Source organism: Humulus lupulus, chromosome X, assembly GCF_963169125.1.
Source record: "Humulus lupulus chromosome X, drHumLupu1.1, whole genome shotgun sequence".
In the NCBI taxonomy this organism is placed as follows: domain Eukaryota; kingdom Viridiplantae; phylum Streptophyta; class Magnoliopsida; order Rosales; family Cannabaceae; genus Humulus; species Humulus lupulus.
The window spans coordinates 13,059,464-13,074,775 of NC_084802.1; the positions used below are offsets into that span (position 1 = coordinate 13,059,464).

At 32.3% G+C, this 15,312-nt stretch overlaps 1 protein-coding gene across 1 annotated transcript; it reads right to left on the reverse strand.

The window, feature by feature from the left end:
* Positions 1 to 6,438: 6,438 nt before the first annotated feature.
* On the reverse strand, positions 6,439 to 8,290 carry LOC133805532 (UPF0496 protein At1g20180-like). Its single transcript, XM_062243716.1, has 2 exons — positions 8,254 to 8,290; positions 6,439 to 7,642 (listed from the first exon to the last, which is right to left on the reverse strand). The coding sequence occupies exons 1-2, from the start codon at positions 8,288 to 8,290 to the stop codon at positions 6,618 to 6,620; spliced, it is 1,062 nt and encodes a 353-aa protein (XP_062099700.1). The 3' UTR covers positions 6,439 to 6,617.
* Positions 8,291 to 15,312: the final 7,022 nt, after the last annotated feature.

Consider the following 15,312-nt stretch of genomic DNA (forward strand, 5'->3'; position numbering starts at 1 on the left):
AAAAATTAGATAATAATTAACTAATTAATTAAATAATAAGTAAACATTTAAATTAATAATATGATTAATAAATTGATAAATAAATAAATAAATAATGAAGTAATAATTAAATAATTAATTTTTTAGTAAAGGAAAAATTAGATGATAGATAACTAATTAATTAACTAATTAATTATTTACTAATTAAATAAGTAAATAAATAATTTTAGGATAAATTAGATAAAATAGCATAAAATAGCATAAAATATTATGATAAAACATAAAATACCATAAAATTATTAAATGTGTTATAATATAATATAAAATTATTAAATGTTTTTATAATATAATATAACAATTATATTATAAAAGCATTATAAAGTAGCATAAAACTATTAAATGTTTTATAATATAATATAATAATTATAATTGTTTATATTATAAAACATTTTAAAGTCGTTTAAAACTATTAATTGTTTATAATAGACTATTATAAACATTTTATAACACTTTAAAAATATAAGACTATTAACATATCGTAAACTTATATACTTTTATAACACTTTAGATGGCGATTGACAAGACTTGGACGATATTGAGAAATCGTGCTTGTCGAGAATATTGGAACGGTCTACAAGCTTTTTTGACGATGGCGTCGGAATATAAGGATTCCTCTGGTAGAATTAGGGGTCCGTGTGTTAGATGCATAAATAATAGGCTTGAAACTTTACCTATGGTGAAAGCACACGTATTCGATTGGGGTTTTCATAGAGGTTATGAGAAGTGGATATATCATGGTGAAGCGGAAGCAGATGTTGCCAATGTGGTGGACGCCAACGATGATGATGTTGATGAGATGATTCCAATGGTCGAAGACTTCCTTCTACCTACAACCGAAGAAGTTGAAAATAATCCTGCGGCGGGACAATTTTATGACGAGCTGTTTGACGAGATAGAGGCTGAGTTATATCCTGGTTGTAATTGGATATCTTCTCTTAACTTTTTAGCAAAATTATTGCATTTGAAAGTTAGAGGCAAGATTCCGAATAAAATCTTCGATGAATTACTGAAATTACTAAAGCTTGCATTTCCGAAGGGAAATAAAATTCCATCAACCTACTACGAGGCTAAAAAAAGATTACAGAAATTAGGGTTAGGGTACGAGTCAATTCATGTATGTGAACATGATTGTTGTTTGTTTTACAAAGAGCATTCAACTAAAGAGACTTGTCCAATTTGCAGAAGTAGTAGATGGATTTCTCCTGAAAAAACTGATGGAAAAAAGGTACCACATAAGGTGATGCGTTACTTTCCATGAACTCCTCGATTAAAAAGACTGTACAGTTCAAGACTTACAGCGAAGCAAATGTTATGGCACTATACTGGGAAATCAAAAGACGATGGGATAATGAGACACCCAGTGGATGGGTTAGCGTGGAAGGATTTTGATGACAAACATCCTGATTTTGCTAGTGAACCTCGGAATGTTCGTTTAGGTTTAGCTGCAGATGGTTTCAATCTGTTTGGCAACATGAGTCAAGCATATAGTATGTGGCATGTGGTGTTGGCTAACTACAATCTTCCACCTTGGATGTGTATGAAAGATAATAATTTCATATTATCCATTCTTATTCCTGGACCAAAATCACCGGGAAAGGACATGGATATATTCTTGAGACCATTGGTGGATGAGTTAAAGGAGTTATGGGTTAATGGTGTCGATACAAGAGATAGTATAACCAACACTATGTTCAAGTTGCGTGCAGCCTTATTGTGGACAGTTAACGATTTTCCTGCTCGTAGCTATTTATCTGGATGGAGTGGTCAGGGATACAAAGCTTGTCCGACGTGTAATGAAGATACAACTTCTGTTAAAGTGATCGGTAAGACATCTTACATTGGTCACAGAAGATTCCTTCCAAGTAACCATCGAATGAGAAGAGACACTCAGTTTGACGGACAAATCGAGAGAAGACGTCCACCAAGACGTTTTACTTGTGAGGAAATATTAGAACAAGTAAACAAACTTGTACCACAAGTTCCTGGAAAACACGAGATGTTTAGAGGTGTCAAACGTAGGCGTATTGCAGAAGATCAAAATTGGAGGAAGAAAAGCATATTTTATGAGCTTGATTATTGGTCTTCGAACACTTTAAAACAAAACATTGATGTCATGCATGTGGAGAAGAATGTGTGTGATAGTTTGTTAGGCACAATCTTGGATAATGATAAATCCAAGGACACCACTAATGCAAGACATGATTTGAAAAAGTTTGGAGTAAGGGAATCGTTGTGGATATATGAAGATGACAGTGGAAAGTTAATGAAGCCTCATGCCCCTTATGTTCTCACATCTGATCAAAGAATGCAATTTTGTAAATTTATTCGTGATGTGAAATTTCCAGATAATTTTTGTTCCAATTTAAAGAAGAAAGTAAATGCTGATTTAACAAATATCAACGGTTTAAAGTCCCACGACAGTCATGTAATAATGCAACGATTACTATCAGTGGGTGTTCGCAAGTTTCTTTCAAAGAGTATATCGCCACTTTTTAATTATATGTTTGGACTTTCTTCCCAGTTTCCTCAGACACAACCTATGGGAAGTCAGTTTGGAGGATAACCGCAGCAGCAGCAACAACATCCTATGTATGGTCAATTTGGGCCGTTCATGCAGCAGCAGCCGGTATATCCTCATTATGGAGGATCGACACAACAGCCCGTTTATAATCAGCAATACTACACTTCTCCGAATCAACAACAGCAGCAGTCTCCTTTGATTCGCCCACAGCCTCGGCCATATTATCCTTCGCCACCAGCACCACAGTCTCATGAAGGTTTGAGTCGAAGTACGAATGTTGAAGATTTTTTAAATGAAACTTTTGATGAAGACAATAATAATTAGTTTAGGTTTTATTATTTACTATTAAATTTAAGTGTATGTTTTTTTTTTATTTTGAAAAGACAATTTTAGTATTTTAAAGTTGTATTTTTAATTTGGATATTAATTTAAATAATATTGATTTTATTTCTAATTTTTTTTAATTATAAGTTTAGTTATTTAATATTAATTATATATAATTTATAAAAATTAATTATTTTTTTTAAATATATTTTATTATTACCGGCGGAGACCGCCGGTAATAATGTGTCAGACGTGAATTCTGACCAAATTATTGCCGGCGGGATCCGCCGGTAATTATCCGCTGGTAATAATATTATTACCGGCGGGAGGCTAGTTCGCCGGTAATAATGACTTTTACCGACCGGTTTTTACCGGCAGATTATTGCCGGCGGAGACCGCCGGTAATACTTTTCCCGGCGGCTTTCCTGACTATTGCCGGCGGTTTTCTCCGCCAGTAATAGCTTGTTTTCCTGTAGTGTTATATGTTTTGTAGTTACTGTTTAGTTGCTTTATCCTTTTAAGTTTGTTTTGTTTCTTTTTGGAGGTTGCAAATGATAAAAATGGTGATCCTACTATTCAAGCAACAACTTCTTTTTTAGATGGGATAAGTCAAGATAATGTTGATGATACATTGGAGTTTAAGGCTATTTCTTTGACGAAGGTTTATTTATTTTTTTGGTATATTGTAATTTATTTTTGTGTGTGTAGTTTGGTTTTATTTATTTATTCTTTTGTGTTGTTTGATATGTCATTTGGTGATTTACATAACCATAAAATACAACAATTTAAACATCAACTTGACATCGACCCAATATCAACAAAGCAACTAAAAAACAACAGACATCAACAAAAAATAAATTAAAAATAAACCAAATAACAACCTCAGAAAATTACCAAAAAACATAAAAAATATATATATCTAAGACATACAAACGGAAAATATACCCAATATATACAAAAAAAATATTTTCAATTATAAATCAACTAGACACCAACTTAATTTACCTAAGAAAAACTAAATATATGCCCAAAAATAAACTAGAAAATATTGTTGGAGATGATCATTGTCTTACATTGGAGTTAGTTGTATACCTTATGCATATATATTTTTATTAAAAAGAATAATTTTTGTGATTTTTGGTAATTTTTTCGAGCTTATTTTTTTATAGATATTTAGTTGATTTTTAGTTGTTTTGTTGACACTAAGTTGATGTTTAAGTTTGTTTTATTTTATGGTTTTGTAAATTACCAAATAGCACAAAAGAAAAACAAATACAAACCAAAATATATACCCAACAAAATACTATAATATACTTAAAATATACTAAGGATGTACAAAAAAAATACCTAAAATTAATTAAATGCTACACCTAAGAGCGTTGTTTTCATAAAGTATCTAATAACTACTTCAAATAATGAAAAACTATCCTCATAAATGAAGAAATATTATTATATATGCAATATATATTTTTATTTTATTTTAATTACTTTTACATGTAATAATAATAATATACACATTCACTTTATTTTTTAGAGATACGCTTAGCAAAATTCAATATATTAAATTGAAGAACTTTCACATATCATAAACACCTGTTAGCCTTCTTAAACACTCATCTTTCCAAATACTTTTTGACCAATTTAAGCATTTTCATTCGACGTCATTCACTCTTCATCAAGTAATATATATTTATATTTATATATATATATATATATAGCTAGATATGTTATAGGAAAATCATTTTCCAATTGATTTCTCAACAAATGAATCCCAGGATGATTTTGGACATCGAAACAAGAGATTTGAGAGCTGAAGAGGAGACCGTAAAATAGAAAGAATTGACGCACTATAGTAATAGCGAATTTTTTATTTTTTTTTATAACCGTATAAAAGATATTTTTTGCACTTTTTTTTTTGTGTATATGTGAAAAAATCCCTAAATTTTAATGAATCGATGTTATTCCTCATCTTTTTAGTTTATTTTATACACATTATTATTAATTATTCATGTTTGTTGTTTTTTTTCTTTAAAAAGTTAACTGATACAGGTTGTTTATTAGAATGTAATATGGGATTTGAGGAAAGTTAATCTGTTAAAGAAACCCATATTAATTATAGCTCTTTGAAAATTAAGTTTCTAAAACTTGACTATATGGTGTCATATTTTATATGTTAAGTTTTAAAATGCCATATTTTAAAAAAAAAATCCCTAAATTGAATTGTGCTTCAGCACAGCTTCAATTGATAAATATCATTTTAAATATCTAATTTATTAATGAGTTCTAAAACCTCTTTTATTTTAAAAATAAATTTTTAATTTTAATTGTGTTATAATATTTGAGGGTAAATCAAATTAAGAGGTACAATTTGTTGGGGATTTATGGCTTACACTTTCTAGTCCAACAATGAATAATGTGAATTAATTCAATATTTTAAACCCTAGAGACTAATCAAGAAGCTTCTAATCTTTCCTAGGATCGCTATGCCTCGATCCTCACTTGATTCCGACTCCCAGAACTCGAGATTTCTTCGAAAATGCTTCGAACGATAAAAACGAACTAATGGGAAAGAACGAGAGGTTTTCTAACGTACGTTCTATCTGACAAGCTACTTCAAGCTTAAGTAACTTCAAATAAAATCTAGTGCTCGGGGTCCCAAAAACCTCCCCGGGGACATTATAGTCAAAACTTCTAGGATTTCATCCTGATCTGAATAACTCTCAATTTATTATCAAATAACCTTCTCATTATCCAATATCCCAATAAAAGACCCTCATTATGACAAAACAACTAACTCATAGTATAAGACCGTCTCATGCCGAATGACTCAAATATATCTCCATAATAATGAGATCTCATTCACAATATGCACCCAAATATACAAATATGCCCTCAACGGGCCAAATTACCAGAATATCATAATATTCAAATGTGGACCTACATGCATGCATATAACATCATATTATAATATAATTCACATAAACATGCACATAACTTCCGCTAACTGGACTTAAGTAAAACGCGTGTTTCACTTCACTAGTCAGCAATTGCTCGTAGTGCTTGGCATGACGTAATAAATTACTCCGAATCATGCACGATGTAAAAACTATATATTAAAGTGAGAGGTTGTTACGACGAGTAGAGTTCGGCATAATAAACCCCGAGAATCTATTATAAAGCGCAATAGGCATAATAATGGCATTAGGAACTTTTGTGCAATCTCAATTTTGAACTAGACTTAATGAATATGATGAAATATTGTTTTTGTCATCAATAAAAAAGTTTAAGTGTTTAAGTAGTTATGTGTAACTTTTATAACAGCTTATTCTTTTTTATTATGTATAAATAGAAGCCTAGCTGTTAGAAACGTGAGATTCCAGAACATTTAATAGGAAAATTTTACAAGTCAAACTTTTTATTCATCGACAGGTATGGGGACAGGCATCCTGAACAAACGATCTTAATCCATATGTAATTAAAAAGCAATTATTTAAGACACTTTTGCACTTTAAGGAATGAAATTCTTTGGCTGATAGAGTTTCTCTCTATTTAAAACTTCAAATATTGCAATATATACAATGGAATATGTATATTCTATACATACAAATCATGACTAACTATATACAAGTATCATATATGGAATGGATATTATTGATATCCAAACAACTTCTAATCATATAATCCTATAGATCTTCATAATAACCTCCATAGAAATATGAATCTAATTAAGTTGCTAATTCATTTCCTTGATCACTGAATTTCTAGCCCTATTGATATTTACAAGACACAAATAAACATGCTCCTCCAACTCCTCAACATGTCTTCTAAACCCTAAATCACCCTTCTTAATAAGTTCTTTAACCACCTGCAAACAAAATCTATGCTCTCTCCTCTCTAAGCAGGACTCCAACAATTCCTTGTTGTGCTCAAGCCCATCTTGAACCCGCACCACGAGCCGGTTCATCGTGTTGTATTCCCTACTCAAGATATAGGTTCCTTTAGCTGCTAAATCAAGCCGATCTCCAACTTTTCTAAGAACCCCACTTCTCAAAAATGGCAAATCAGAGATTTTTCTGGCCATGCGCTTAATAGGGAAGCTGAAAATGACTGGTCCTACGAAAACAGCGGTGGCAGTATGAGCTGCTAAGGCTATGACACCACAAGTTGCAGCTATGCAAATCCCAGAAGCCTTTTGAAAACACTTGATGATTTTGATCTTCTTTGTTACTTTCTTTCTCATCGATTTTAAGCTCTTCAAAACCGAGGAGTACTTGTCATGAATCAGCTTGAAATCGAGCTTGTTTGGAGTTAAGAATAATGCGTAGTTTAGCTCTGAAACGATCAGCTTGACATTGTTATTCTCATGAATAGAAAAGTAATACTCTTCATCATAATCTATTTCATCGAACACTTGTGTTATGAGAAGGTAGGTGGACTTGATTTGGTTGATACCCTTGAGGAGATGGCTACAAAATTTTGAAGCCTCAGCTGTTATGTCAAAGTAGTTGAGTAAAAGGGTTTTTAGTTCAGGTATTTTGGAGAGGAGTAGAGTTGATTCTTCAAGAATTTTAGGTATGGATTCTTGACCTGGTTCTAGAAGAGTTTCTGAGAATTTGTGATGATGATAATGGTGGTGGTTTGCTAGTATTTGATGAGCTTTGCTTAAGAACTCACCGTAGGATTTGGTTCTTAATGCACTCAGATACTCCTCATTTACGTTTAAGCTTTTGCCAACTTGTCTCAACTCCTCCTCAACTCCTGTTCAATTATATATATATATAATAAAATATTATTGCATAATTTAAAGAAAATACAAAGAAAATTAAGTAATATGAAAAGGCAATTCTTTGTTATAAGTCTTGAAAAAAAAAATGTCAATTTTATTATTAGAACTTAGAAACAACAAAAAAAGAGGAATGATTAAAAAAATGAAAACTTTTCATACTTTTTTTTCTGTTAAAAAATAAAAAATGCTTTTTTCTTTTTTAATTTTTTTTCTTTATGACAAAAATATGTTCTCTTTTCCTAAATGCAATTGCAGCCTAAAGCTTATATATATGTTCTTAAACAGCTTTTTTCTTCCTTTCTGGGTTCATGATCAAAATATGCAAATTTGTAATATATTAATCAAGGAATATATCAATGAATTAAAAGGTTCATGTTATAGAGTACATATACATATACAATGACAAATATACATATACATGTAAATATACTTCAACGGTGCAATATTTGTTTCTTTCATCTGAGCCTGACATATATCTCTATCTTTACATAAGATATATATATATATATATATAAATATATGCTATTTAGGAAAACAGAAAAACTTAATTAATATTACTATTAGCTACATTATAATAGCATACCTAAAGTGATCTTTGAAGGCTTCAGCTTTGCCCACATATTGAGCTCGATCGATGTTAATATATAAAGCTTCTAATAATAATATAATCTAAAACAATAACTTTTGATGGGTGTTTAATTAATATAATAAATATCTAGGTTTTTTTTTAAAAAAATAATAAGAATACCCTCTATAAGAAAGAATGATTTTTTACAAATCTCTGTACCTAGCTATAGCTGGGTATCTTCTGTTCTCTCTGATTTGCTTTGTATACATATACATACATATATATAATACTATATTATGTAATAAAAAGGCTAAGATTGAATATCACGCAGTCTTTTTGATAACTCTAATAATGTTCTCATCCAAATAGAGAATCATATCAAAAAAAGTTTGCTTCTTCAAGTTGTTTACAAGATTCAAGGCTAAATTTGCTAATTAAAGCCAATCTTTTTTTTTTTTCTTAACTGTTATAATATATCTCATTTTCTTCTCTCTTATCGTTATGTATTTTGTCGTTACTAAGTTGTACAAGTTTGTAAGCATACCATATTCAAAAGGGCGAAAAAGTAGAACTTATATATCTTGAGAGTCATAATAAAAATTTCCCTCCAAGCATGCATTAATGTAACACATACGCTAGCATGGATTTAAAGAAAATGTCCAATATACTCTTTATGTTATAATTATGGTTCCAAAAAAATTTCTCTTAACGGCAATTTTTTTTGAAGGAGTTCTTAATTTCTAAATGAAAATTGTTAGACGAGTTTGTAACAGACGTACTGCTGTTATTAATTTGTTTGAGTATACATAATTGACAATTTTAGACTACCTAGTCAATCTTTATCATTAAAATATTCATTTATTTTTTATAATATGTCACAATGATATATAAAAATTGCTATAAGTATTAATCCTCTCACTTGATACTACACTACCACAACAGGAAAACAGGCCTACATAGTCAATCTTTATCTTTAAAATATGCCTGTTTTCCTAGCCATCCAAGTATATCAAGCATTGTAAAATTATTGAGAGAATTATTGGTTACCTTAAGAGTACCAAAGAGTATAGCCTTCATTATACAAACTTTCCAAGGATACTTGAAGGATATACCAACGCTACTTGAATATCGAGAGTGGGAGATAATCTCTCCACCACCGGGTGAGTGTTTACTCTTGAAGGAGGTGAGATCTCATGGGACTCCAAAAAACAAACTTGTATATCACAATCAACCATGGAAGTGAAGTTTATAGCTCTAGCGACAAAGATGTCGAGTAGCTTAGGGATCTCATGTTGGATATTCATTTTACCACAGATATGGTATCAACAATTTCAATACATTGTGATAGACACATATAATAGTGTGTATAATTGAAAGTCTAGAGATATACTACTAGAAAATGACTCCACAGCGATGACATCTATTGCGACGACGGTAAAGTCGTCGCTGCATGTAGTCGAATTCCACGATAAATTCTTTTTTTAAATATATTGAAATAAATTAGCTACAGCGACGACAGGGTAGCCAACATCACGCCACCAGGCACCTCCAAATTCTAGGAACCCTACAGCGACGACATGTCGTCGCCGTAGGGTTCCTAGAATTTGGAGGGAACACGAGATAGGGGATGACTCTACGTCACTGTAGAGTTCTCGTAGAAAAAAGCGAGGGAAAAATTCAGTGTATAGCGACGACAAAAAAAAAAATGGAAGGAAACTGGACCGTCAAAAGTTTGTTGCAAATTTCATTACCTATAGTGATGACAAGGACCTTTCATCACTATAGATCCCCATTTTATCGACTGGTAAGTTAAAAATTTAGTATATAGCGATGACAAGGGGTCCCAAAAAAAATGGAGGGAAAGTTGACCACTAAAAAAGTTGTCAAAAATTTCACTTCCTATAGCGACAACATTTCGTTGCTATAGTTGGACACGTAGTAAACGAACTCTTTATGTACTATTCCCTTATCTATATAGCGATGACATGTCGTTGCTATAGGTTAAATGAAACGATGCATGCCCTCTTCAGCAATGACATTCTTATTTCCTATAGCGACGACATGTCGTCGCTATAGGATTAGGGCATAAATCCCCCAACCTGAGCATTCTTCTTCTGTTTTCTTCTCATTTCTTTGCAAAATTAGAGATGAATCGCTGCCCCTTCGCCGTCCCTCGCTGATCCAATGCCCCTTAGTTCGATTCTTGCCCATTTCTTCCAAATTTAGGTAATCTAAACCCAATTTCTATCTATTTTAGCATTTAAAATGAATTTTTTGTTAATATATTTATGTATTTAGTTAGAAATGTGTTTTTGAAATATTTTTTTTTTTGTGTTCTTTTAGATTGGAGTAGTGGAGCATCATCCTTAGCCAGAGACGCCTTTGGTTGGATAACCCTCGAGCCTTGGGTATTGTTTTTATATCTATATATATACATATTTTATGTTTGATTAATGTTTAAATTATGTTTTTAAGTGTGTGATTCGTTTGTTTATATAGTGTTGAATTTTATTTTTCATTTTAGATTTGTATATTTTAGACAATGTTAAATATGTTAATTTAATTAAATGTTATTATGTTAATTGTATAATTGATTAATATGTTAATTTAATTAAATGTTAATATGTTAGTTGTGTAATTTTTTATTTTAGATATATAATGTTGAATATGTTATTTTAATTTAATTTAATTAAATGTTATGTTAGATATTAATTGAATATGTTTATTTATATAAATGTGACTGTGAATTGTATTTTTAAATTGTATGGTACGTGAAACTAATATAATTAGATGTTTATAATTAGTATATGTATGTTCTGGGACTGGTTTTGTAGTTTTCATGCAGATTTTAAATTTTGGGATATGTTAGATTACAACCGTTATGCTGCCGAAATTTTAGTAGATTTAGAAATATTAAAAATTACAAAATAATTTTAAAGTTAGTGTGATTAAAATTTTCAATTAATTTTAAAGAAATTAATAAAAATTTATAAAATAAATCGTAAAGTGGAAATTAAAACAATAATTTTACAATTATAAAACTTTATTGTTATTTTTGAAAAAATAAAAAATTAAAATTAAAATAATAATTTGATAATTATCAAAGAAATTAATAATAATCGTTAATAAATTTATAATTAAATATTTGTTTATATAATGAAACTTTATAATACATTCATAAAATTTGATAATATATTCATAAAATTATAAAGTGAAAATTAAATAATAATTTTACAAGTATAAAACTCTATTGTGATTTTTTAAAATTAAAAAATGGAATTAATAATAATCATTACAAGTAAATTAAGAAATTTATAATTAAATATTTGTATATTTAATTAATTTTATAATATATTCATCAAATTTGATAATATATATTCATAAAATTATAAAGTGGAAATTAAAATAATAATTTTACAATTATAAAACTCTATTGTTATTTTTAAAAATTAAAAGTGAAAATTAATAATAATCATTAATAGTAATTTTATAAATTTATAATTAAATATTTGTATATTTAATTAATTTTATAATAAATTATTAAATTTGATAATATATATATTCATAAAATTTAATAATTTATTCATAAGATTCAATAAGATATCATAATTTACTTAAAACAAAATTAGTCATTTGGTGATAAAAAAAATTATTACCAAATAAAGGTGATTTTGTTATGATGATCACATTGTAATAATTTATTTTCCACTTGAATTAGTTATGACGATTAACAAGAGTTGGATAACTGATAGATGACGTAACTCTGATGAATTTTGGAATGGTCTTCAAGCATTTATACAAATGGGCAAAAATCATGTGAATGCTTTAGGAGAAGTCAGGTGCCCATGCGTTCAGTGTGTCAATATGGTGAGTGAGAAACTGGATGTGGTCGAAGCTCACATACACATATATGCAACGATACGTGAAGTAGACCTACCACGGTGAAGTTGACATGCCTCCAGTAGTGGATGACGGGGATCCAGTGACTGATGAGATGATTGACATCATCAATGATGTTATTGGTGAACAAGACACTAACGAAGAAGACGTAAATGAGGGAATCTGAGAATTCCCAACAAAGCTGACCGAAAAAGTTTTAGATGGTGGTGCCAGTAGTGCGGAGAATCAATTTGATGACCTGTTTCAAGAGGTCGAAGCTGAGTTATACCCTGATTGTACTTGGTTGTCTTTCTTGAACTTCTTGGCGAAGATGTTGCACATGAAGATCATGAATAAATTGACAAATAGTTCATTTGATGAACTTTTGAAGTTTATGAAATTTGCATTCCTGAAGGAGAATAAGATTCCGACTTCATACTATGAGTCTAAGAAAAAAATGAGGAAGTTAGGGTTAGGTTATCAATCAATTAATGCTTGCAAGTACGACTGTTGTTTGTTCTGGGAAGAGAATTCCAAAAAACAAAGTTGTCCTGTATGTGGTGAGAGCAGATGGGTTGACTGTAATGCCCCAAATTCCCTAATAAGGTTTAGGACCTTGATTAGGAGGCCGGGAGTGCCATAATTGATTTATTATAGTATTTAATGATTATATGCATATTTACGTGAATTGTATTATTATATGATGGTAAATGCATGCATATGGGCTCATATGTTAACTGTGAGGGTATTTTGGTAATTTGGCTACTGTGGGCGTAAATGTATATTTTGGGTGCATGACTGTGACTAATTAATATAGCCACACTATAAGGTGGATTGGTTCGAGCTTATCGACATGAGACGATCATGAGATGTAAGTGTTCGGCCTAGTCATAACGGGTTTAAGTTTGGGGCTCGGGGTGAGTCTCGGGGTGAGTCTCGGGGTGATATTAATGGTTATAGCGTTACCGGGGATTTTAGGGTAACAGGATATGAATTATTGGAATTTGAGGATATTGAGATTAGCGGGAATTGGGAAGCGTTAATTATGATTAACGGGATAAGCAGAAAGTACCAATTCTACCCTTGAATTGGTTTTAGAGGCTTTAGATGACACAAGGGTAATTTGGTCATTTAGGGGTGGATATATATGACTTTAGTGGCTGTTGGCTGTAGAAAGTGGTAGATTAAAACAGAACAAAATAGAGTTCTCCTCTTCTTCCCTTCCCGTACACTTCCCTCCCTTCTCTCTCCTTTGGTGTTCTTGAGTTCTAGGAGAGGTTTCAAGCTAGGAAATCAAAGGTGGCAGCTAGGGGACTTGTTTCAGCCATTAAAGGGGATTCAAAACTGTGTTTGAGGTAAGTTTTAGCCTTTGGTTTCAGGTGTTACTCTGTTTTCCCTTTTAGTTTTCAGTTCGTGGTTTTGATGTAGGAAGTGGGAATCAAATGGAGTTTTTGTGTTGGTTTGATTGGGATTTGATGAGGGTGAGCTATGGGTGTTATTTGGGGCTTTAATTATATGTTTGGAGGAGGTTTAGAGAAGGTTTGAAGGACTGGTTTGAGAGGAAATCGCACAGGGAAAAAACTGGTTCGTTAAGGGCGTTCTAGCTGGTCTGGGCTGGGCGCCGCGGCGCAGCAGGGGTGCGCCGCGACCCTTGGTGTCTGTCAGGAGGGAGCCCTTCTGTCTGAAGGGCGCGCCGCGGCGCAGCAGGGGAGGGCCGCGGCCCTTAAGGCCATTTTGACCAAAAACATGTTTTTAAGCTTGGGGATTCAAGCCATAGGCCTCGGGGTTGTACCTAGTACCCGGTTAAGTGGGGATTGATGTCCCGGAGGCTAGATATTGATTTGGGAACTTATGTTGATCATTTTTATTGATAATACCTTATATTTGGTTATGGCTAGGTGACCGCTAAAGGACTAAAAGTTGATCGTTCTCAAGGGTCGTTCTTTAAATCGTTCTAGCTCGACTTTGAGGTAAGAAAACCGCACCCTGTGTATACGTGACATGCATGGCTATTATGATGCATGTTGGTTGACTACTGAGTATGACATGCGTGGTTATTATTGATGCATGTCGGTTGATTATTATGTATGACATGCATGGCTATGCTTGATGCATGTTGGTTGACTATTAAACGTGACATGCATGGCTGTTATTGGTGCGTGTTAGATTGCTGGATTTATTGCATATGATGCATGAGAAACATGTGATTGGGACATGCTTTATATACTGAGTATGATATTGTTCAGAGCTTGAGCCTCTGTGGTTGTGCATGGTCCTAATTGTACTGGTATCTGTTTAGTAAGCATGCTAAATACCTTGTTTATGGATATTGAACATGTGGTATACGATTGGTGGCATGACTTGCTTGTGTATGGCACTGACTAATCAGGGACCGACTCTAAAGTCGAGAATCACGCATTGAATGGCCCTATGGCATTAATGCTAGACCGACCTTAGGGTCGAAGAACTTATAAGCGCTTACCTGGTCTACGACCAGATGACTATAGCCAAGGTATATGACCCCGGTGACCGTTTGTCACATGGCTAAGGGACGTTGTCCATAGTTTCGACTCTAGAGTCGTGAGGAAGGTTATGTTGGTGACTAATCACCATGCACCTGTCCTAATCAAACTTATGAAAGGATCACTTATCAGTTAAGCCCTGGTGACCCTATCGTCACATGGCTAGAGGGAGCGATGCTCATTATTGTGACTTTTGGCTACTGTCACCTATCTGTATGGACCGTTGGTCCTGAATGGCTGTTACAATTACTGTTGATATTATATCATGTTATCTGTTGGTATTATACCATGTTATCTGTTGATATTATATCATGTTATCTGTTGGTATTATACCATGTTATCTGTTGATATTATATCATGTTATCTGATGACATTACGTCATATTATCCGTTGATATTACATCATGTTGGATTGTGTTTTCTTGCTGCGCTTCGGCTCATGGGTGCTACGTGGTGCAGGTAAAGGCAAGAGGAAGCTGGACCATCCTTGAGTTGGAGAGCTTAGGTGATGACGTGTACATATGCAGCTGCTCGTCCGCCACGGCCGAGGTTTAAAGTGGAACTAGGGTTGAACCCTGTTTTGCCGCTTAGAACGGCCTGTTGTAAATATTTTCTGTAATAAACTCTGAAATTATATTTTCGGGATCCCAATGTATATATTAAACGTTCTAGTG

Excerpts from the sequence above, each read along its gene's own strand:
- LOC133805532 (XM_062243716.1), bottom strand. The coding sequence starts at position 8,290 with ATGTGGGCAAAGCTGAAGCCTTCAAAGATCACTTTAG. Across the intron at positions 7,643-8,253 it reads GCCTTCAAAGATCACTTTAG|GAGTTGAGGAGGAGTTGAGA; the intron begins GTATGCTATTAT and ends ATAATTGAACAG.